Genomic DNA, 24964 nt, shown 5'->3' on the forward strand with positions numbered 1-24964 from the left:
TGCCCTTCAGGGGCCACTTATGGTCCATCCCTGGAGATAGGAGGGCTCCCAGCCATGTTACTCAGTCGTATATGAATATGTCAGAGAGGCAGTTTAGACAAGCTGCTCTGCTTTGTGTGCCGCCAACACAGAGAGCCACCAGCATACAGATAACAGTGCGTAGTATGTACTGTATGTCCTTGTGCTGTCTTCACTGGCGGACATCTCCACTGAAACTGTGTGATGGATCTTTCTGTCACGCTCAGACAGATGCACACACACACACACACACACACACACACACACACACACACACACACACACACACACACACACACACACACACACACACACACACACACACACACACACACACACACACACACACACACACACACACACACACACACACACACACACACACACACACACACACACATTTACATTTTGCGTATACATTGATATATAGAGTTTTTCTTTTTTACACTGAATTTGAAACAGGAAGTTTGTGAATTCAGTCAGCCCTATTTTCCCTTAGAATTCGTCTTGTGCAGTGCAGAGCTCCAACTGTCCTTTTCAAGTTCGGTCTATTTGTTCTCATGGCAGTGCGCCTCTTTGTAAGTCTTATGTCTCAACAGTTGCATCACAAATCTCATTCATCAGAGCCAAACCCAACATGGCTGCAGGATACAAGTTCTCTTATGAGCCGTAGAGTAAAAACAAAGGAAAGGGACCACATCATAAACTTCTCTCTCTCTCTCTCTCTCTCTCTCTCTCTCTCTCTCTCTCTCTCTCTCTCTCTCTCTCTCTCTCTCTCTCTCTCTCTCTCTCTCTCTCTCTCTCTCTCTCTCTCTCTCTCTCTCTCTCTCTCTCTCTCTCTCTCTCTCTCTCTCTCTCTCTCTCTCCCTCTCCCTCTCCCTCTCCCTCTCTCTCTCTCTCTCTCTCTCGCACGCACGCACGCACGCACGCACACGCACACGCACACATACACACACGCACACATGCACACACGCACACTCGCATCCATATTCATCTAGCTGACCTAATGTTTTTGTATTGGCAGAGGAGGAGATGTTTGAATGTCTTTTTGAAAGTGGCATTGCAGAGGGCATAGCAGGCGGGGTTGATGGTGCTGTTGATGTAGCACAGCCAGTAGCCGATAGTCCAGACCGTGCTGGGGATGCAGCTGGAGCAGAAGGTGTTGATGAGCACCATGACATTGTAAGGGGTCCAGGTGGCCACAAAGGCCACCAGGATGGCCATGATGGTACGGGTCACCTTCTTCTCCCGAGACGGTGGTGCTTTCTTCTTCTTGGGTGGCTGCTTGGTCATCTTCACGATTTTCCGCGCCACGTGGTTCTGCTTCTCCGTGGCGTGGACGATCTCCACCGTGGCGTTGGAGGGCGTGTAGCAGTCCCCCTTGAGAGAACTGGTCTTAATCTTGATGCAGGTGAGTTTGGAGCCGCCTGCCTTGGCCCGGTTGCGGGTTGGCTGCTGAACTAGCTCGGCGTTGCAGTTTGCTCTGGATGGCACCGCTTCTTCTTCTTTGTGGTTGGACGCAGCTGCACTGCCAGATGTCGAGTCGTTGGAGCTCTCTTTCTCCTCTCCGTGGGCACAGTTCTCCCTACCCCTGTCCTCACCCTCCATCTCCCCCTCTCCACCCGTGGTGGACGGGCCCTTGCCGTTCTGCAGTTTACCTTCGTGCTGGTTGGCCACGTCATCTTTGGCTTGGGTCGTGCCCTGCTCTGTGTCCTCTGCTGTCAGGTTGTTGTTGATGGGCTTGGCAGTAGTACTGCCCCTTGCCTGCTCGTGAGACAGGGCCTCTAGGTTGGGCCCTGACGGCTTCCTGGTCTCTTTCTTCACCCGGCTTTTACTGGCTATAGAGATCTGTATGTAGAGAATGACCATGATGATAACGGGCAGGTAGAAGGCTGCGATGGCCGTGCCGAAGGTGACTGCTGCGTTAGAGAAGAACTGAATGTAACACTCCCTCTCAGGCACTGTCCGCCCGCCCACGATGAACTGCCAGAATAGGATGGCCGGGGCCCACAGAATGAAGGACAGGACCCAGGCAGCAGCAATCATCATCCCTGCCATCTTGGTGGTCCTTTTGACAGGGTAGCTGAGGGGCTTTGTGACACAGAAGTATCTGTCAAAACTGATGATGAGTAGGTTCATGACAGATGCGTTACTCACTACATAGTCCAATGCTAGCCACAGATCACACACCACAGGCCCTAAGGGCCAGTAGCCAATCACTATGTATACTGTGTACAGGTTCATGGAACACAGCCCGATGATTAGGTCAGCACATGCAAGGCTGAATAAAAAGTAGTTGTTGACCGTCTGTAGGTTCCTATTGACCTTAATGGAAAGCATGACCAGGATATTTCCAATAACGGTGACAAGGCTGAGGGACCCAGCCACCAATACGATGAACACCACCTCCACAGTCTTGTATGGGCTTTCGGGTTCAATGACAGGCCCTGCATCAGTGCCTTCTGAGGCATTCCAGTAGGTGAAGTTGGTGAAATTGAACATCTCCATTGCATCTGGTCTTGGGGATGTTCTTCTATTCAGTTGGAGTTCAGGCGTTGAATCGCCTTTCCACCTATGGAGGGAAACAGGGGAAAACAATGGATTAGATAATTAACTATCCTACATGCATCCATCAAAATTCGAATTTGGGGAAACTACTGAAAACTAGGGCTACTTCCACACATATAACGTCCTTAACGTGTATCTTTATTTAATAATAATGAATGTGTGCGACAAGGTGATTAGCGGAGATGTGCTATGAAAACAAACAATGTGCTTGTTTACAAACAACGACGAGGACTACTGAGATTGTCAAGTTAAAACAAGACATTCGACAACTTGCTGGTGGTGTACTGCTGTTGCAAACAGGCCTGGTAAACAAAAACTATTGTAGCCTACATGGGAGGAGATACTTTCAACAGGACAACGAGACAACCAGAAGTTGGAGAGGAAGCCACACACTGACAACAGTTACAAGAGAAGACCCTTTTTGTCTTAACAAAAGAAAACAACACCGCAAATGAGATGTATTTCCACCTATTGTTTACAAAAAAGCCATTGAATTGACAGACCAATACATTTTTCTCTTGTGTAGTGTTAGGTTATCTTACATGCAATGAAATCTATAGTAGGCGGTGATTAAGTGTTGGCCTAACAGGGCTATGCGGACCTAGCAGGAGCTCCCCTCATCTACAGTAGCAATACACTCTCTCACTATGCTCTTCCTTCCACCATTTCACTTGATGCTTTCACCCCGTACCTTATGAGCTACGTGCGTTTCAGGCAGGTAAGAGCTGGTAGTATTATATCCAGCTGTTTGAGGGACGGGCTCTGCAGCTCAAAGAAAAGACAAATTGATCCATGTGTTTTCAGGCCCCTAGTATTTTCCCTTGTTTCGTGGCCTGTAGTCTATCCTGTTAGCCTGCCTCAGACGAAGCTACCAGTCTCACGGTAAAGTGTTTGGAGGGAACATGCTCTCAGAGGGAGGCTCTGCATGTTTGCTACATCTCTGACAGTTTAATAACGGTTCAGCTGATGGGCGATCTCATTTGGTGTACAGCATCTGACTGAGTTACTCAGATTGTCTCTGAGTAATTTGTCACTTTGAGTAGTTGTTATGTGATACTGGATGGTTCAGCGACCTGTTTGATTGTCACCATGTACAAATGGTTGATGTGAATGGGACTTAATGAGGAGGTATTGGCTGACAGCTCACTAACTGACACTGAACAACTCCTTCTATCTTAGATCCTTTGCCCCTTAACAGTTGAACACAGCCTCTGAATAACTAGCGATACAGTAATTTACTTATCTGCTCTGACAGGAATCCCTAATCATTGCATTAGGCACAGAGCTAAACTGGACTAATCACCATCAAATGTTTAAGTCCACCAATTTATATGTTAAAACATCCAACAATACAAACAGGACACACTTGTGGCTCACTAGAGAGAAGTGGATTAGAGAAAGGAAGTGGATGATTCAGTGAGAAGAGACTGAGGATGGGGGAGTCAGTATGTCCCTCGGCACACAACAGCCAAAGCATTGCCCTTCCGGAATCAAATAGAGACAGTCACAAATCCCCTCTCTGTAGAACCATGGCACATAAATGTTGCTTAAGGGCCTCTAGAGAAAGTTGTCTTCTAAATGTCTCCTCACCTTGTCATGGTGACATCACCCTGCTGAAGTCATTGCATTCACACTCTAGGGAGCCCAGACAGTCAGTATTTGACATTTCCCTTGAGAGGATGGGACACAGATGCCTCATGCCTGACCCGGGGCTGCAGTCTGGCTGCTCCTTTGACTAAATGGGTAACACTTTATTTGTAGATGCTCTACAGACTATCAGTTACATTTCAACTAACTATCTACTAACCCTAACTCTAGCCCTAACCCTAACCCTAACCGTAACCCTTATCCTAACCCTAAACTTAAGCCTTACCTTAACCCTCATTCTAAACCTAACCTTAACCCTAACCTTAACCTTAGCAAGCAGTTGCTTATCAACAGATAATTTGTTGATAGTATGACCATCTGTAAAGTATCCGGACTATCCAAGTAAAATGTGACCTAGATGGTGTTCAACAAATAATATTTATTTTATCTCTAAAAGGTAAGGGGTCAAAATCATCGACACCCCTCCTTATAAATAAAGTAGTCAAAAGTTTAGTTTTTCGTCCCATGTTCATAGCACGTAATGACTACATCAACCTTGTGACTACAAACTTGTTGGATGCCTTTGCCTTTGTTTTGGTTGTGTTTATTATTATTTTGTGCCTAATAGAAATGAATGGTAAATAATGTATTGTGTCATGTTGGATGCTACCATAATTACGGATAATCCTGTGAATAATGATGTGTGAGAAAGTTACAGTGTCAAAGATGACACCCCCAAGACATGTGTCTTGCCCAACTCACGCCTCCCCCTTGAGCTTAATGAGCGGCCTAGGTTATCCCTGCTTCAAGCCTATTACCCACAGGCATTGCCCTTCCAGCCCAGTCCCGATCCCAGCAACCCACTGATACCAGTGGCGTAGAGCTCGGCGGCCGACAGCTGGAGTGGAAGAAACCTTTTTACTAAAAACCACTCAGTGGGGTGTCCAGCTCAGGGGTAGGGCGACCCGTAGTTCATCAGGCTCCTCCAGGACTATAAGACTAGGGAAACCATAAGACCAGGGAAACTATAAGATCAGGGAAACTATAAGACCAGGGAAACTATAAGACCAGGGAAACTATAAGACTAGGGGAAACTATAAGACCAGGGAAACTATAAGACCAGGGAAACTATAAGACTAGGGAAACCATAAGACTAGGGAAACCATAAGACTAGGGAAACCATAAGACCAGGGGAGCTATAAGACCAGGGAAACTATAAGACCAGGGAAACTATAAGACTAGGGGAAAGATAATACCAGGGAAACCACAAGACCAGGGAAACTATAAGACCAGGGAAACTAGAGCGGTGAGTATACGTTCTCCGCTTGGCAACTGTTATTATTAAATAAATAATTTGTTTTACAACTACGGGTGCGCGTAACAAACCCTTCACCTGTGGACCTGGAGTTACTCCCCGTTACCATGTCATGCCTTACTTTCACGAGACTAAATTGTATAGTCATGCCTTAGTCCCGCGAGACTAAATGGTATAGTCACCGTGTCATGCCTTAGTCCCGTGAGACTAAATGGTATAGTCACCGTGTCATGCCTTAGTCCCGCGAGACTGAGACTAAATGGTATAGTCACCGTGTCATGCCTTAGTCCCGCGAGACTAAATGGTATAGTCACCGTGTCATGCCTTAGTCCCACGAGACTGAGACTAAATGGTATAGTCACCGTGTCATGCCTTAGTCCCGCGAGACTAAATGGTATAGTCACCGTGTCATGCCTTAGTCCCGTGAGACTAAAGGGTATAGCCACCGTGTCATGCCTTAGTCCTGCGAGACTAAATGGTATAGTCACTGTGTCATGCCTTAGGCCCACAAGACTAAATGGTATAGTCACCGTGTCATGCCTTAGGCCCACGAGACTAAATGGTATAGTCACCGTGTCATGCCTTAGTCCCACGAGACTAAATGGTATAGTCACCGTGTCATGCCTTAGTCCCACGAGACTAAATGGTATAGTCACCGTGTCATGCCTTAGTCCCACGAGACTAAATGGTATAGTCACCGTGTCATGCCTTAGTCCCACAAGACTGAGACTAAATGGTATAGTCACCGTGTCATGCCTTAGTCCCACAAGACTGAGACTAAATGGTATAGTCACCGTGTCATGCCTTAGTCCCACAAGACTGAGACTAAATGGTATAGTCACCGTGTCATGCCTTAGTCCCACGAGACTGAGACTAAATGGTATAGTCACCGTGTCATGCCTTAGTCCCACGAGACTAAATGGTATAGTCACCGTGTCATGCCTTAGTCCCACGAGACTAAATGGTATAGTCACCGTGTCATGCCTTAGTCCCACGAGACTAAATGGTATAGTCACCGTGTCATGCCTTAGTCCCACGAGACTAAATGGTATAGTCACCGTGTCATGCCTTAGTCCCACAAGACTGAGACTAAATGGTATAGTCACCGTGTCATGCCTTAGTCCCACGAGACTGAGACTAAATGGTATAGTCACCGTGTCATGCCTTAGTCCCACGAGACTAAATGGTATAGTCACCGTGTCATGCCTTAGTCCCACAAGACTGAGACTAAATGGTATAGTCACCGTGTCATGCCTTAGTCCCACGAGACTGAGACTAAATGGTATAGTCACCGTGTCATGCCTTAGTCCCACGAGACTGAGACTAAATGGTATAGTCACCGTGTCATGCCTTAGTCCCACGAGACTAAATGGTATAGTCACCGTGTCATGCCTTAGTCCCACAAGACTGAGACTAAATGGTATAGTCACCGTGTCATGCCTTAGTCCCACGAGACTGAGACTAAATGGTATAGTCACCGTGTCATGCCTTAGTCCCACGAGACTGAGACTAAATGGTATAGTCACCGTGTCATGCCTTAGTCCCACGAGACTAAATGGTATAGTCACCGTGTCATGCCTTAGTCCCACAAGACTGAGACTAAATGGTATAGTCACCGTGTCATGCCTTAGTCCCACGAGACTGAGACTAAATGGTATAGTCACCGTGTCATGCCTTAGTCCCACGAGACTGAGACTAAATGGTATAGTCACCGTGTCATGCCTTAGTCCCACGAGACTGAGACTAAATGGTATAGTCACCGTGTCATGCCTTAGTCCCACGAGACTGAGACTAAATGGTATAGTCACCGTGTCATGCCTTAGTCCCACGAGACTAAATGGTATAGTCACCGTGTCATGCCTTAGTCCCACAAGACTGAGACTAAATGGTATAGTCACCGTGTCATGCCTTAGTCCCACGAGACTGAGACTAAATGGTATAGTCACCGTGTCATGCCTTAGTCCCACAAGACTGAGACTAAATGGTATAGTCACCGTGTCATGCCTTAGTCCCACGAGACTGAGACTAAATGGTATAGTCACCGTGTCATGCCTTAGTCCCACGAGACTGAGACTAAATGGTATAGTCACCGTGTCATGCCTTAGTCCCACGAGACTGAGACTAAATGGTATAGTCACCGTGTCATGCCTTAGTCCCACGAGACTGAGACTAAATGGTATAGTCACCGTGTCATGCCTTAGTCCCACGAGACTGAGACTAAATGGTATAGTCACCGTGTCATGCCTTAGTCCCACGAGACTAAATGGTATAGTCACCGTGTCATGCCTTAGTCCCACAAGACTGAGACTAAATGGTATAGTCACCGTGTCATGCCTTAGTCCCACGAGACTAAATGGTATAGTCACCGTGTCATGCCTTAGTCCCACAAGACTGAGACTAAATGGTATAGTCACCGTGTAATGCCTTAGTCCCACAAGACTGAGACTAAATGGTATAGTCACCGTGTCATGCCATAGCCTAACATCCTAGACATTGCTATACACACCCCAAGCATGGGCCCACGCGTTAACAAAGAGAGGAAGCCCTCTGTTTTTATTTTGGTCAGTGGCCCGCAAGATGAAATCCACCCCCTCTTTTTATTTAAGCAAAGCCCTTTACAATCAGTCTACTTGTCCTATGGATACCCTAGCCAATCCTAAGGTATCCAACCCAATCCTGTTCCTCCATAAGAAACATACTAATTATATGACCATGCCCGTGTGGGTAAAAGAACGGAGGCTTACCTCTAACTGATGTCTTAGAAGAATTCAGAAAAAGGCTCAGCGCCCAACAACAGTGTTCCCGAAAAGTGAAAAAAAAAAAACAACAGTAAATCATTTAGGTCCAAAAAATTGTCTCTGAAACAAAGAAAGCAGACCTCTTCTAACCTGCAAAGACTTATATATTCAAGCCTCCATTACACACTCCTCCCCACAAACCGGTTACATCAAATTCATACAATACTGTCATTTCCACTCATTCAATCACTCCCTTAAAACTGGTAACATCTGGTCCATAATGGACTCTCCAAACCCCCAGTCCTCGTTGTTATTGTCTTCCTCCAGAAGGACTTCAAATAAGGGGGTGAGTGGAAGTTCACGTTTCACTGCACACACCCCCGTTCTGGTAATTCCCCCGGCTCCACTTTTGGCTGAAGGTGAAGGTGCTGACAATGGAAGTAAGCCTGCTGATGCTGCAATCCCTGGCTGACCGCGGGCGGAGCTGCTTGGCCCTCTCCTTCCTGTTTTTCAGATTTTCACGATGAATTCCCGCCTTTATGGCCTCTTGCTCCCTCCCACCCAGAAGTAGCTGTAGCTCAACAGGAGTGAGAGTTACATCCAACCCCCGAGTCACGACACATGCTCACTTCTCACCATTACCAATAACAGGGGAGGTTAGTATGTCTTGGGGGTATGATCTTTGACCCTGTGTAACTTTCTCACTCACATTATTCCTGATTCATTTCTCCATTGTTTTCAGCATACAATAGCTTAGTATTTTAAATCTTTATTTTATACAGTCTATTGCTCATCTTTATCAAGGGTGTCAATCATTTCTGAACTCACTCTATATCCCTCAGCGATTGGTGCTGAGACACAAAACGTGACAGGGAGATAATGATGCCATTAAAGCCTGTGAGCTGAATAATGACATCTCCCCTGCAGTCGTTGACTTTGTTTTCTATGTACACTGTTTTCTCCTTGGCTAAAACATATTTTTTAATGTTAGATTATCTTATGAATATATCTATATTTGTATTGCCATCCTGTGATTTGTGGTGTAGTCCCATCTCCCATGTCATTGATTTCCACTGTCCTCATTTCCCCATGTTTAGTATGTTTTTAAAAAACGCCAAGGAGAGTCAGTTGCCACTGTGGGGTGGATGTGTGAATAAATGAGTTGAGTATTGTTCCACCATTGGACTTTGCTGCTCCTGGAGCTGGATCACTAGAGCTGAAAATTGCCTGTGCCCTTTGGGAGGCACGGAGGGCCAACTTCTCCCATTTTCTGCATTTGTGTGGGTATCCTTCCCTTTCTCTTTACTGTCTAACAAGTCAGATCACCAGTATGCAAAACGAAAAGAAAAGTTTTTTTCCGAAATCTAATAAATCAAACTGATCGTTTTTGACCAAAATGTTTTTTTTAGGCATACTTTCCAGGTCACATTTGTTAGATTCACAAGCGATATTCTGATTTCACCTATGTCTTGGGAGACACACAAACATAATTTAATCTTGATTCAGTATAAAACATGCAAGGGAATGTGATTACAGGGGAACGGGTTATTTAGCTGCACTTAAAGTGCTGCATTACGCTGACTCCCCAGATTACAGATTCTCATTCCCATCTCCGAGCACTGATTCAAGGTAAAGCCCAGGGCAGTTACCCCGTGTTTCAGATGATTAGATGCGTTTTTATTGCCTGCCCTCCATGGGAATACACAGGGTTAAGGCCTTTGTTTACTGCGCTGTTTGTGGCGAGGCATGCCTGGAATACACAGGCCTTCCTCACTGCACCACAGCAGAACATTATTTCTGGGATAGTAAAACGTTTTCAGTGTACACTTAAACGACTAAAATCAGATGTAAAGTATGTAGAAAAACAGATCATGAGAACTAACAATCTCCTAAATTAATGTCAAGGAGAACCCCATTCATTTTGTTATAATGTTTGAGTCACTCAGCATAAGAACATGACAGAAGTCGTGGCAAAATGTATAGAATTGCAGGAAATAAGCTTTAAAACACCATTGGTCACGCCCACTGCCATCGTAGAAAATGTCATCGGAAATGAAAAAGACGTTTGTGAATGCGTTCATGAAGATTATAATCTTCAGTCACTGGATTACGTCTACTGTATGTACAGTCGTGGCCAAAAGTTTTGAGAATGACACAAATATTAATTTCATAAAGTCTGCTGCCTCAGTTTGTATGATGGCAATTTGCATATACTCCAGAATGTTATGAAGAGTGGTCAGATGAATTGCAATTAATTGCAAAGTCCCTCTTTGCCATGCAAATTAACTGAATCCCCCAAAAACATTTCCACTGCATTTCAGCCCTGCCACAAAAGGACTAGCTGACATCATGTCAGTGATTCTCTCGTTAACACAGGTGTGATCTGTTGATGAGGACAAGACTGGAGATCACTCTGTCATGCTGATTGAGTTTGAAAAACAGACTGGAAGCTTCAAAAGGAGGGTGGTGCTTGGAATCATTGTTCTTCCTCTGTCAGCCATGGTTACCTGCAAGGAAACACGTGCCGTCATCATTGCTTTGTACAAAAAGGCTTCACAGGCAAGGATATTGCTGCCAGTAAGATTGCACCTAAATCAACCATTTATCGGATCATCAAGAAATTCAAGGAGAGCGGTTCAATTGTTGTGAAGAAGGCTTCAGGGATCCCAAGAAAGTCCAGGAAGCGCCAGGACCGTCTCCTAAAATTGATTCAGCTGCGGGATCGTGGCAACACCAGTACAGAGCTTGCTCAGGAATGGCAGCAGACAGGTGTGAGTGCATCTGCACGCACAGTGAGGCGAAGACGTTTGGAGGATGGCCTGGTGTCAAGAAGGGCAGCAAAGAAGCCACTTCTCTCCAAGATAAACATCAGGGACAGACTGATATTCTGCAAAAGGTACAGGGATTGGACTGCTGACTGGGGTAAAGTCGTTTTCTCTGATGAATCCCCTATCCGATTGTTTGGGGTATCCGGAAAAAGCTTGTCCGGAGAAGACAAGGTGAGCGCTACCATCAGTCCTGTGTCATGCTAACAGTGAAGTATCCTGAGACCATTCATGTGTGGGGTTGCTTCTCAGCCAAGGGAGTTGGCTCACTCACAATTCTGCCTAAGAACACAGCCATGAATAAAGAATGGTACCAACCCATCCTCCGAGAGCATCTTCTTCATCCAGGAACAGTCTGGTGACGAACAATGCCATTTCCAGCATGATGGAGCACCTTGCCATAAGGCAAAAGTGATAACTAAGTGGCTCGGGGAACAAAACATCAATATTTTGGGTCCATGGCCAGGAAACTCCCCAGACCTTAATCCCATTGAGAACTTGTGGTCAATCTTCACGAGGCGGGTGGACAAAAAAAACCCCACAAATTCTGACAAACTCCAAGCGTTGATTATGCAAGAACGGGCTCACTTCAGTCAGGATGTGGCACAGAAGTTAATTGACAGCATGCCAGGGTGGATTGCAGAGGTCTTGAAAAAGAAGGGTCACCACTGCAAATATTGACTCTTTGCATCAACTTCAAGTAATTGTCAATAAAAGGCTTTGACACTTATGAAATGCTTGTTATTGTACTTCAGTATTCCATAGCAAAATCTGACAAAAATATCTAAAGACACTGAAGCAGCGAAGTTTGTGGAAATTATTGTTTGTGTCATTCTCAAAACTTTTGGCCACGACTGTAGTCTATTTGATACGGTGTGCAATTACCTGCATTTCATTTAAGTTTTCCTTGTAGTATCAAACCAAGTGTAATCAGAATGTGAGCCACATGACCTTTCCCTTGTTTCTTGACAGAAGCCTGGAGAAACCTATACATTTGAACCCAGAGCGTGATCTGCTTCTCATGGGATGTTTTGGCCTTTATATACCTTCCATAAAAAGATGTCTCTCGGATATTGGAAACAGCTTGGGAGGCAGGCAAGCAGTCGTCAAATTAAATCAAATTTGATTTTTCACATACGCCGAATATAGCAGGTGTAGACCTTACCGTGAAATGCTTACTTACAAATCCTTAAAACTTCTAGACGCTAGGGGTCATATTATCATAATTTTTTTAAAATAACGTTCCCAAGGTAAACGGACTATTTTTCAGGTCCAGATCGTAGAATATGCATATAATTTACAGATTAGGATAGAAAACACTCCAAAGTTTCCAAATCTGTCAAAATATTGTCTGTGAGTATAACAACACAGATTTTGCAGGCGAAAACCTGAGGAAATCTAACCCGGAAGTGATTTATTTGTATTTTTAATCTGTGTTTCATTTCCCGTCTTTCTTTCATTTAAAGGGGTATCAACCAGATTCATTTTCCAATGGCTTCCTCAGGCTGTGACCAGGCTTTAGACATAGTTTCAGGCTTTTATTTTGAAAAATTAGCGAGATTTTTCAAAACTAGTCAGGTGTCCTTTGATTAGTTCCTGCGCGCGAGAGGGGTAGCTCTCCATTTTCTTTCTCTCTTTTATTGAATAGGTTACGGTCCGGTTGAAATATTATTGATTATGTATGTTAAAAACAACCTGAGGATTGATTATAAAAACATTTGACATGTTTCTACGAACATTACGGATACTTTTTGGAATTTTCGTTGAACGGAACGAGGCTGTAGTTTTCTGAACATAACGCGCAAACAAAATGGCGTTTTTTTGTTATAAAAGTAATATTTATCGAACAAAAATAACATTTATTGTGTAACTGGGAGTCTCGTGAGTGCAAACATCCGAAGATTATCAAAGGTAAGCGATTAATTGTATTGCTTTCTGACTTTCGTGACCATGCTAATTTGGGGCCAGCTGTTCTAGCATTGATTGATACACTCACAAAAGCTTGGATTGCTTTCGCTGTAAAGCATATTTTCAAAATCTGACACGATAGGTGGATTAACAACAAGCTAAGCTGTGTTTTGATATATTTCACTTGTGATTGCATGATTATAAATATTTTTAGTAATACTTTTGAATCTGATACGTTTGGGAATTTTCTTCTGCCTTTCAGGCCCGGAACGAGGCTGTGGTTTTCTGAACATAACGCCCAATCAAAAATGGCGTATTTTTGTTATAAAATAATATTTATCGAACAAAAATAACATTTATTGTGTAACTGGGAGTCTCGTGAGTGCAAACATCCGAAGATTATCAAAGGTAAGCGATTAATTTTATTGCTTTTCTGACTTTCGTGACCATGCTAATTTGGGGCTAGCTGTTCTAGCATTGATTGATACACTCACAAAAGCTTGGATTGCTTTTGCTGTAAAGCATATTTTCAAAATCTGACACGATAGGTGGATTAACAACAACTAAGCTGTGTTTTGGTATATTTCACTTGTGATTGCATGATTATAAATATTTTTAGTAATATTTTGAGCCCTGCAATACAGCGGTTGTTTAGGAAAATGATCCTGCTAAAGGGATCCGTAGCGCAGAGAGCCAACAATGTAGTTCAAGAAATAGAGCTATTACATAACAATAACAAGCTTATATACAGGGGTTACCAGTACCGAGTCAATGTGCAGGGGTACAGGTTAATCGAGGTAATTTGTAAAGTGACTATGCATAGATAATAAACAGCGAGTAGAGGCAGTGTAAAAACAAAGGGGAGGGGTCAATGTAAATAGTCCGGGTGGTCATTTGATTAATTATTCAGCAGTCTTATGGCTTTGCGGTACCCTCTGTAGCGCCTTACGGTCAGATGCCGAGCAGCTGCCATACCAGGCGATAATGCAACCAGTCAGGATGCTCTCAATGGTGTAGCTGTAGAACATTTTGAGGAATTTGGAGACCCACGCCAAATCTTTTCAGTCTCCTGAGGGGGAAAAGGTGTTGTCGTGCCCTCTTTACAACTGTCTTGGTGTGTTTGGACCATGATAGTTTGTTGGTGATGTGGATACCAAGGAACTTGAAACTCTCGATCCGCTCCACTTCAGCCCCGTCGATGTTAATGGGGGCCTGTTCGGCCCTCCTTTTCCTATAGTCGTGCTTGGCCACGCAGTCATAGTGTGATTGAGTGTGATTGAGATTGCCTCATCTGTGGATCTGTTAGGGCGGTATGCGAATTGGAGTGGGTCTAGGTTACCTTCGCTTTCTTGGGCACAGGGACTATGGTGGTCTGTTTGAAACATGTAGGTATTACAGACTCGTTCAGGGTGAGGTTGAAAATGTCAGTGAAGAAAGACACTTTAAAAAAAAACAATTAATGGGTGAAGCAGCTTAATATTGCGGAAAGATTGTTGCTTCCATCAATGTAATTGTCTGCATCATTTCCAATCCCCTATATATTTTTTGGGTAAATATATATATCGATATACATACACATATGCATACATATACACATGTATACATACACATACCTATACAGACATCTATACTTTTTTTAGAATATACCTTTATTATTCCCTGCATACCCTACCACCCTTCCCCCAATTGGAGTAAACTGATACACAATAACACTTAGGCTTCTATCTTATACACATTTTACAGACACAATCTATTTTACAATAGTTATATTTTGTTTGTTTTTAGTCCTTCCTCTATTTCTGATGTCCATCCAGTTTGATTTCTCTTTGTAACTGTGCTATTTCACAACATTTCTGAACCTATATACATTTTACCGACCCCGTATGTTTTATATTGGTTATCTTGTTATTAGTCCCATCCTTCAGCTTCATTGAACCCCTCCCATCTATCTTTCAACAACATCCATTTTGGATTTCTATTTGCCATATATTTTTCAAACTGCTGTGATGCTTGACAAAAGTACTGAACCTCTTAGCTTCTACAGATTGTAAATTAAAAATTTTAATTTTTGCTAAAATAATTATTATATTATTGATTGATTGACTATGGCTTTTCAGATCACCCAGTATTGCTATCTGCAGCGTTAGTTCTAGGCAAACGTTGCAATTCTTCAGCCATTCCTGGACCTGTGACCAATAACGAGCTACATATGGACAATACCAAAATAAATGATCTAATGACTCTGCCTCCTCACAACAAAAATCTGCAGAGCTGGGAAGATTGAATCGCCCATATATATAACATTCTATTGGTTGCAAGAATTTGTATAGTAATTTCAATAGAAAAATTCAAAGTTTTGTAACCGGCGTTGTTTTGCGTATCAATTTATAAACCATGTGCCATGGAATGGGTACATCGAAAATCTCTTCCCAACTATTTTGCCATTTATATGGCACAGCTGTCAGTTTTTTGGTCCTTAAATGAAATTGGAATATGTTTTTAAACACAGTTTTATTTAACCATTTATGTTCTTTAATACAGGGCCGACATACAAGTTCCTTACTTTTTTCCCCTTCTACTTGCGTCTTCCATTTTTGACAGACCTGGTATAGGGGAAGTATCATTTGTGGTAAATCAGGATGAATGTAATTTCTAGGAAGTGGCATGTAAAGGTCAGGTTGTGGACTCTTCGTCTTCTAAGGAGTGGAGAGGCTTCATCTAAAGCAGGGGGCCAAACTCAACCCATGGAGAGCCTAGCGTCTGCTGGTTTTTGTTCTTTCCTTTCAATGAAGACCTATACAACCAGGTGAGGTAAGTTCCGTACTAATAGGTGACCTTACTTAATCAATCAAGTACAAGGGAGGAGCGAAAACCCACAGACACTCGGCCCTCTGTGGAATGAGTTTGACACGTGATCTAAAGTAATGGAAGCAATGGAGGGAGAGCAGAGGTGTTTTTATGATTCGGTTAACCCTCACTGTGGGGACTGACCCAAGCTGATGAGGAGGTGTCACATACTATCTGGGAGTATCAAGGTTACTCTGCTCTTCAAGTTACTATATCATTGTGTTTACTTGATAGCTACCTACAGAAATAGCTAGCTAGAACAAAGTGTTAATAATATTTAAAAAATAAATTTAAAAGATTTAAAAGCAATACAAATAAAAGTTCTCCAGTAGGCATCTCCAAAGGGAGCTAAGACACACACACACACACACACACACACACACACACACACACACACACACACACACACACACACACACACACACACACACACACACACACACACACACACACACACACACACACACACACACACACACACACACACACACACACACACACTCACGGACACACATATGCACGCACACACACAGACAACACACTTCCATCTTCTACACACGTACATTGCCACATGGCCCATCAATGTTCCCTGGAGAGGACAGCAGACAATGTTTGCACACCCCAGAGTGTTTTTCCACAGGCTTGAATGTCATTTACTGCTTGTCAACTCTCCATTAACCCCTCGCGCTTTGTGTCCACTCTGCCACTTCAGCGGCGCCTGTGAACTGTATGCTTTGTCACACCTGCTCAGACATTTCCATGCTGAGGAAACATGGCGCCGGAGGGGATGGCTGCCGTTTTACGAGCTCCTAAACAGCTGTGCTTTTTTTTTTCTTCTTTTTTTTGTAACTCATTTTGTACATAATGTTGCTGCTACCGTCTCTTATGACCGAAAAGAGCTTCTGGATATCAGAACAGCGATTACTCACCGTGTACTGGGTGAAGATGTTTTCCGACTCTAAGGGTATACGGCCCAAATCTCCGTCATCAGCTTGAAGAAAAGATGGAGGAAAAGGGGGAGGAGGACGGTAGCCTTGTAAGAATTTGCCGATGAGTAGGTAAACCACCACTTCCCTCCGTATTATTGGCCGACGTGCAATGATTGGAAAACAAACTGGACGATCTATGATTAAGACTGTCCTACCAACGGGACATTAAAAACTGTAATATCTTATGTTTCACCGAGACGTGGTTGAACACTGATAATACAGAGCTGGCTGGCTTCTCCATGTAGCGGCAGGACAGAGCAGCTACGTCTGATAAGACGAGGGGCGGGGGTGTGTGTCTATTTGTCAATAACTGCTGGTGCGCAATGTTAAATATTAAAGAAGTCTCTAGGTATTGCTCGCCTGAGTTAGAATAACTCATGATAAGCTGTAGACCACACTATCTACCAAGAGAGTTCTCATCTATATTATTCATAGCCGTCTATATACCACCACAAAACGATGCTGGTACTAAGACCGCACTCAACGAGCTGTATAAGGCCATAAGCAAACAAGAAAATGCTCATCCAGAAGTGGCACTCCAAGTGGCCGGGGACTTTAATGCAGGCAAACTTAAATCCATTTTACCTAATTTCTACCAGCATGTCACATGTGCAACCAGAGAGGGGAAAAAAACTCTAGACCACCTTTACTGCACACACAGAGACGCATACAAAGCTCTCCCTCGCCCTCTATTTGGCAAATCTGACCATAATTTTATCCTCCTGATTACTGCTTACAAGCATAAACTAAAACAGGAAGTACCAGTGAGTGGTCAGATGACGAGGATGCTACGCTACAGGACTGTTTTGATAGCACAGCCTGGAATATGTTCCGGGATTCATCCAGCGGCATTGAGGAGTATACCACCTCAGTCACCGGCTTCATCAATAAGTGCATCGACGACATCGTCCCCACAGTGACTGTACGTACATTTCCCAACCAGAAGCCATGGATTACAGGCAGTATCCGCACCGAGCTAAAGGCTAGAGCTGCCGCTTTCAAGGAGCGGTACACTAATCCGGACGCTTATGAGAAATCCCGCTATGTCCTCAGACAAACCATCAAACAGGCAAAGGGTCAATACAGGACTAAGATTGAATCCTACTTCACAGGCTCTGACACTCGTTGGATGTGGCAGGGCTTGACAAATAGTACGGACTACAAGAAGAAACACAGTAAAGCGAGCCTCCCAGATGAGCTAAATGCCTTTAATTCTCACTTCGAGGCAAGCAAAGCATGCATGAGAACACCAGCTGTTCTGGATGACTGTGTGTATTACGCTCACCGTAGCTGATGTGAGCAAGACCTTTAAACATGTCAACATTCACACAGCTATACAGACACTCAATCATCATGTTACTTTTTAATGGTACATTTACAAACATATATTTTGATAAATAGAATTGAAAGTTGTGTCTCATTATGATAAGTGGTGAAATAAGTATAGCCAATTACAACTATAATGGCCTAGCAGATAATAAGAAAAAAGATCAATATTTATCTGGCTAAAAGAGAAGGAACATAATATCTATTGTTAACAGGAAACTCATTCAACAATTTTAGATGAAGTTTTGTGGGAAAAGTATGGGATGAGTGGAGAACAGGAGAGCTTCTTAAAGAAGAACTAACAGGTCTGTGAGAGCCGGAATTCTTACTGGTTGGTAGGTGATCAAATACTTATGTCATGCAATAAAATGCAAATTAATTACTTAAAAATCATACAATGTGATTTTCTGGAGTTTTATTTTAGATTCCGTCTCTCACAGTTGAAGTGTACCTATGATAAAAATTACAGATCTCTACATACTTTGTAAGTAGGAAAACCTGCAAAATCGGCAGTGTATCAAATACTTGTTCTCCCCACTGTATAAAGATCCAGTCCAATTAAAACATTGGAGACCTCTTACACTTCAGTGTTGGGATGCGAAAATCATAGCAAAATGCTTGGTGCATAGAATTAAAAAAGTATTGTCAGATATTATTCATCCTAATCAGACAGGTTTTTTACATGGACGATACATTGGAGATAATATTAGTACTGGAAACAATAGAATACTATGAAATATTGGGGACACCGGGCCTGGTTTTCATAGCTGATTTTGCAAAGGCTTTTGATAAAGTACGACTGGAGTTTGTATATAAATGCCAAGAATATTTCAATTTTGGGGAATCTCTAATAAAATGGGTTAAAGTTATGTATAGTAACCCTAAAATAATACATAATGGCTACATCGCAGAACGTTTTAAACTATCTAGAGAATAAAACAAGGTAGTCCACTATCGGCATATCTATTATCATTTACATTTAAGTCATTTAGCAAACGCTCTTATCCAGAGCGACTTACAAATTGGAAAGTTCATACATATTCATCCTGGGCCCTCTGTGGGGAATGACCCCACAACCCTGGCGTTGCAAGCGCCATGCTCTACCAACTGAGCCACACGGGACCACATTATTGCCATCGAAATTTTAGCTGTTAAGATTAGATCAAACAATAATATTAAGGGATTAGAAATCCGTGGCTTGAAAACTAACTTGTCATTGTACGCTGATGATTCATGTTTTGTTTTAAAACCACAATTAGAATCTCTTCACAGCCTCATAGAGGAGCTATATATTTTTCCTATCCTCTCTGGATTAAAACCAAATTATGATAAGTGTACTATATTACGTATTGGATCACAAAAAAATGCTAATTTTACATTACCGTGTAGTTTACCAATTCAATTGTCTGACGGAGATGTGGACATACTCAGTATACAAATCCCAAAGGAAGGAAATGATCTCACTCCGATACATGTTTATAGACAGTTAGCAAAAATAGATAAGATCTTGCTACCATGGAATGGAAAATACCTGTCTATTTGTAGAAAAATTGCCCTGATTAACTCTTTAGTCAATTCACAGTTTACCTATTTGCTTATGGTTTTGCCTACACCTAGTGACCTGCTTTTTAAAATATATGAACAAAAATATTCAATTTTATTTGGAATGGCAAGCCAGATAAAATTTAAAGGGTCTATTTATATAACAAATATGAATTCGGATGGGCAGAAATTATTAAATATTAAAGCATTAGACCTCTCACTAAAGGCATCAGTCATACAAACGTTATACTTAAATCCAAACTGGTTCTCTAGTAGATTGGTACGAATGTCTCATCCTATGTTCAAGAATGGCCCTTTTCCCTTTATTCAGATTACACCTGCTCACTTTCTGTTATTTGAAATGGAAATAATCTCCAAAATATCATTATTTTTTAAACAGACCTTAGAAAGTTGGTTGCAATTTCAGTTTAATGCACCTGAAAAGACAGAACAAATAATACAACAAATATTGTGGTTAAACTCAAATATACTAATTGATTAAAAAAATATATTTTTCAAAGAAATGTTTAAAAAAGGTAGAATTTTAGTGAATGATATCATAAATAGGACTGGTGGAGTTATGTCACACATGCACTACCCAAAATTACAACCAACTAATTGCAGCATTACCACAAAAATAGAAGAGGCGAGTAGAAAAGGTGCCCTCTATTCCTCTCCCCTGTCTGCACGGCTCTCTAAGAATGCACATAGATTTGCCTATTGATATTCTGGCTAGTTTTCTACAGCAGTCTCCAACGCCATCTGTGAAAAATGACAGTGTCATGTACGACCTCTGTCATCCTGTCAGACCACACCACCAATAGGGCCGTGCTGATTTACAGCACTAGAGGAGGAGCTCATTATACGGGAACAACTTAGCAAATGCCACAAAATAGACCTTGGACAATGTAATACAAAGGTTCAACTCATAGGTCATTTCTGAAGATGAAGCATTAGCTAACTATACTACTAACTAATGTAGTCCTTCCTAACCCAGTTATGCAAATCACCACAGTATGACAGTATGAATATGCAAATTTGTTTTTGTCAGATGAAGGACAAGGGAAATATAACCTATTCCCTTAGCCTACTTTCACTTGGTAACAGTTTCTGAGCCAGGTCAAATATCGCACAGTGATTTGGCAAAATTGCTATGGAAATCCAAGATGCACACAGCCCAAATTGTAATGACAAAAAAAAGTCCTCAAGCAGACGAGTCAATTTCCTCCTGTCACATTGAGTGTCTCCGCGTGGCTGCCGCCACTTGACAAAAACAATCACGCTACTACCAAATGCTACCAATATTGCCTTTCACTACATGTTACTGCATTCATAATTTACCTGCAACTGAAAAACACTGGACGTATGTTTCCTGTGTTAGATGAGCAGTAATTAGCAGTCTTTCCATTCTTTGTTTATTGGTGAAGTTCGGTGCGTTTTCAGTACTCTTGCGATCATATAAAATCTAAACTAGATACCATGTTTTTGGGGTTAGGACAACCATTGTTTATGCACTGAAAGAATGCAGACCTGTACAAACAGGGATACTTAAGTCAAATTAGGCATATGTTCAGACCTCAGACTAACACAGCAAGACTTCTGACACGGCAGAAAGTAAGAGTTATTTTCTCTAGTTAAATCTTGTTTTGGCTCATCCTCTGTGGAAAATGTCCCAGGTGTCATTGTTGGCAGAAAGATGTGCCATGTTTTCCACTGGGCTACAAGGACAGTTGTGGCACCCCTGAAATAGCTCATTATCAACAGGCAGACATATTAACGCCAACATCTGGCAGCCAGGTCATCACTCTGCTGGAGTGCCGTAGGCGACAACTGCCAGGACAGGCATCATGTTTGGGAGGGGGTAATGGCACGGAAAGAATGTGCACAATGGTAACTGTCACTGGTACACCTTGATGGGCTAACACTCTAAAAACAGACACATCCCATCAGCTTGTCACTATATTTGCAGTATTCTTCCTGGCAGTGCTAATGACTGGCAAAAAAACTAATATTAGTTTTTGAATCGAAAGATAAGTAAATCCTGCTGTGGCATATAGCAAGATGTAGTGCTGGGTTCAGCCTCATTGGAGAAGACCGAGGTATCCTGGAAAACAGAATCACTACAGTGTTGTGCTTGGCTGAGGCTACGGTCATGAAACCCATTACACTTGGTAATGTAACGCTCTACATGGCCACTGTCATCAGCTGAGCGTATCTCCCAGGTACTACGCTCCCGTAGAGAATGACAATATATCCTTTTTATACTGCAGGGGGACTCTCCTGCTGTCCACAGCAATCCATACTATGCATGGCAATGAGCGGGCCTGCCGCTGGCTCATTGTGGTTTTCACACGGTGCTGCACCGCCTCTCCACTCTCTGTCTCATGGGTGTTTGTGGCTCAGTAGTCGTATCACGTTGCAGAAATAACCCATTGGCCCTGCCCTGTGCTGAGGCCTCCTCTATAAAGCTTGGTTCCATTATGCCATGTTCTACTGTGAAGGTCCAGAGCCAGCTGTCTCACGGGTACAGGTAGAGGAACAGGTGTCTGGATCTTTTACAGATGCTGGGAACAAACTTGGAGCAACATGGAATTAGGGAATTAATGGAAACAATTTGGTCCAGTAATTAGATTATGGAAATGAATCACACCTGGTGTGAAGGAGCACATCCTCCAATCTGATGAACAAAGTCTTCAGCGATTATGAATAGAGCAATCTACAGTACACTATATATACACAAGTATATGGACATCCCATCAAATTAGGGGATTTGGCTATTTCAGCCACACCCTTTGCTGACAGGTGTATAGAATCGAGCACACAGCAATGCAATCTCCATAGACAAACATTGTCAGTAGAATGGCCACTGAAGAATTCAGTGACTTTCAACGTGGCACCGTCATAAGATGCCACCTTTCCAACAAGTCACTTCTTCAAATTTCTGCCCTGTTCCAGTGAAGGGAAATCTTAACGCTACAGCATACAATGACATTCTAGGTGATTCTGTGCTTCCAATCTTTGTGGCAACAGTTTGGAGAAGGCCCTTTCTTGTTTAACATGACAATGCCCCTGTGCACAAAGCGACGTCCATACAGAAATGGTTTGTTGAGATTGGTACGGAAGAACTTGACTGGCCTACACAGAGCCCTGACCTTAACCCCATCAAACACCTTTGGGATGAATTGGAACGCTGACTGCGAGCCAGGCCTAATCGCCAAACATCAGTGCCTGACCTCACTAATGCCCCTGTGACTGAAGGGAAGCAAGTCCCCACAGACAATGTGGAAAGCCTTCCCAGAAGAGCGGAGGCTGTTATGACAGCAAAGGGGGAACCAACCACATATTAATGGCCATGATTTTGGAACGATATGTTCGACGAGCAGGTGTCCACATACCTTTGGTCATGTAGTTTACGTAAGGACTTTGGAATGTGATGATTTGGCGAAATGGAAGTGTGAACAAATTTTTTATTTATATTGGTCGCTGAATGTTGATAATACTGGTATGATATCGTTAGTATGGTGGTTTTGAGGATCTATAGCGACTCTAGTCTCATTCTGTCCATTGCCTTTTCACTGCATTAGTTCATCTCTTCCTCTCTCTCTCTCTGAATGTGTTACATTGAGGACATCAATTGACTCTGGGTAATGAGCCCTTATTGCACGAGTGCAGTCAGTTGTTGTACAGTGCATGGTTCAGTCTCATAATGTGTGGGATGTGGAGGACTCAATGCACTATCCACTTTATGGGAGAGACAAGGACAAGAGATATGCATTCAGATCAAGATGGAATGCTTCCTTTAGTAGATTATGGCCATTCGAAATGCCTCGTCTGAGTGGTTTTACTCTCAGCACCAATACCAAAGTCATGACTCATGGAGTACTTTAGGGTTTATGCCAATATGAACAGCCAGGACATCTCGGTGATTGGATGAGTCAAGTGTTATTTGAGAATGCACAGTAAATTGCACATTGGATTCAGCATGGTACTCAGGGGACAGTCTTTCCTAGAATGTGTTATTAGATGTCAACTTGCTGGTAGGTACTATGATTTAACTGTCATACAGCACAAGCAGTCCTCTCACACATACAGTGCATTCGGAAAGTATTCAGACTTAAAAAATAATGGCAAAGTGAAAACAGGTTTTTAAAAACATAAATAACTTATTTACATAAGTTTTCAGACCCTTTGCTATGAGACTCGAAATTGAGCTCGGGTGCATCCTGTTTCCATTGATCCTCCTTGAGATGTTTCTACAACTTGACTGTGGAAACATGATTGTAGATTTGGAAAGGCACACACATATAAGGTCCCACAATTGACGGTGCATGTCAGAGCAAAAACCAAGCCATGAGGTTGAAGGAATTGTCCATAGAGCTCAGAGACAGGATTGTGTCGAGGCACGCATTTCTGCAGCATTGAAGGTCCCCAAGAACACAGAGGCCTCCATCATCCCCGGGCGTCGAAGACGTGGATGTCGATTAAGGCAGCCCCCCGCACCTCTCTGATTCAGAGGGGTTGGGTTAAATGCGGAAGACACATTTCAGTTGAATGCATTCAGTTGTACAACTGACTAAGTATCCCCCTTTCCTTTCCATTCTTAAATGGAAGAAGTTTGGAACCACCAAGACCCTTCCTAGCGCTTGCCGCCGGCGAAACTGAGCAATCGGGGGAGAAGGGCCTCGTTCAGGGAGGTGACCAAGAACCGGATGGAGCTCCAGAGTTCCTCTGTGGAGATGGGAGAACCTTCCAGAAGTTCAACCATCTCTGCAGCCCTCCACCAAATCAGGCCTTAATGGTAGAGTGGCCAGACGGAAGCCACTCAACCGTTAAAGGCACATGACAGCCTGCTTGAAGTTTGACAAAAGGCACCTAAAGTACTCTCAGACCATGAGAAACAAGATTCTCTGGTCTGATGAAACCAAGATTGAACTCTTTGGCCTGAATGCCAAGCGTCACATCTGGAGGAAACCTGGCACAATCTCTACGGTGAAGCATGGTGGTGGCAGCATCATGTTGTGGGGATGTTTTTCAGCGGCAGGGACTGGGAGACTAGTCAGGATTGAGGGAAAGATGAACGGAGCAAAGTACAGAGAGATCCTCGATAGAAACCTGCTCCAGAGCACTCAAGACCTCCGACTGGGGCGAAGTTTCATCATCCAACAGGACAACAACCTTAAGCACACAGCCAAGACAACGCAGGAGTGGCTTTGGGACAAGTCTCTGAATGTCCTTGAGTGGCCCAGCCCGACCGCGGACCTGAATCCGATCTAACATCTCTGGAGAGACCTGAAAATAGCT

The 24964-nt window shown here is 43.1% G+C and overlaps 1 protein-coding gene across 4 annotated transcripts in view; it reads right to left on the reverse strand.

Moving 5' to 3' along the window:
• Positions 1 to 842: 842 nt before the first annotated feature.
• LOC129838683 (muscarinic acetylcholine receptor M2-like) overlaps positions 843 to 24964 on the reverse strand; it is a 90583-nt gene continuing 66461 nt past the window's right edge. For 2 of the 4 annotated variants that reach the window (XM_055905812.1, XM_055905811.1), the window contains one exon: positions 843 to 2590. In XM_055905812.1, the coding sequence (XP_055761787.1) occupies positions 1009 to 2590 (1582 nt within the window). In that variant the 3' untranslated portion in view covers positions 843 to 1008. The remainder of the gene's footprint in view (positions 2591 to 24964) is intronic. The other 2 variants (XM_055905814.1, XM_055905813.1) reach the window with 2 other exon arrangements.

Source organism: Salvelinus fontinalis, chromosome 39 (genome assembly GCF_029448725.1).
Source record: "Salvelinus fontinalis isolate EN_2023a chromosome 39, ASM2944872v1, whole genome shotgun sequence".
NCBI classification, from domain to species: Eukaryota; Metazoa; Chordata; class Actinopteri; order Salmoniformes; family Salmonidae; genus Salvelinus; species Salvelinus fontinalis.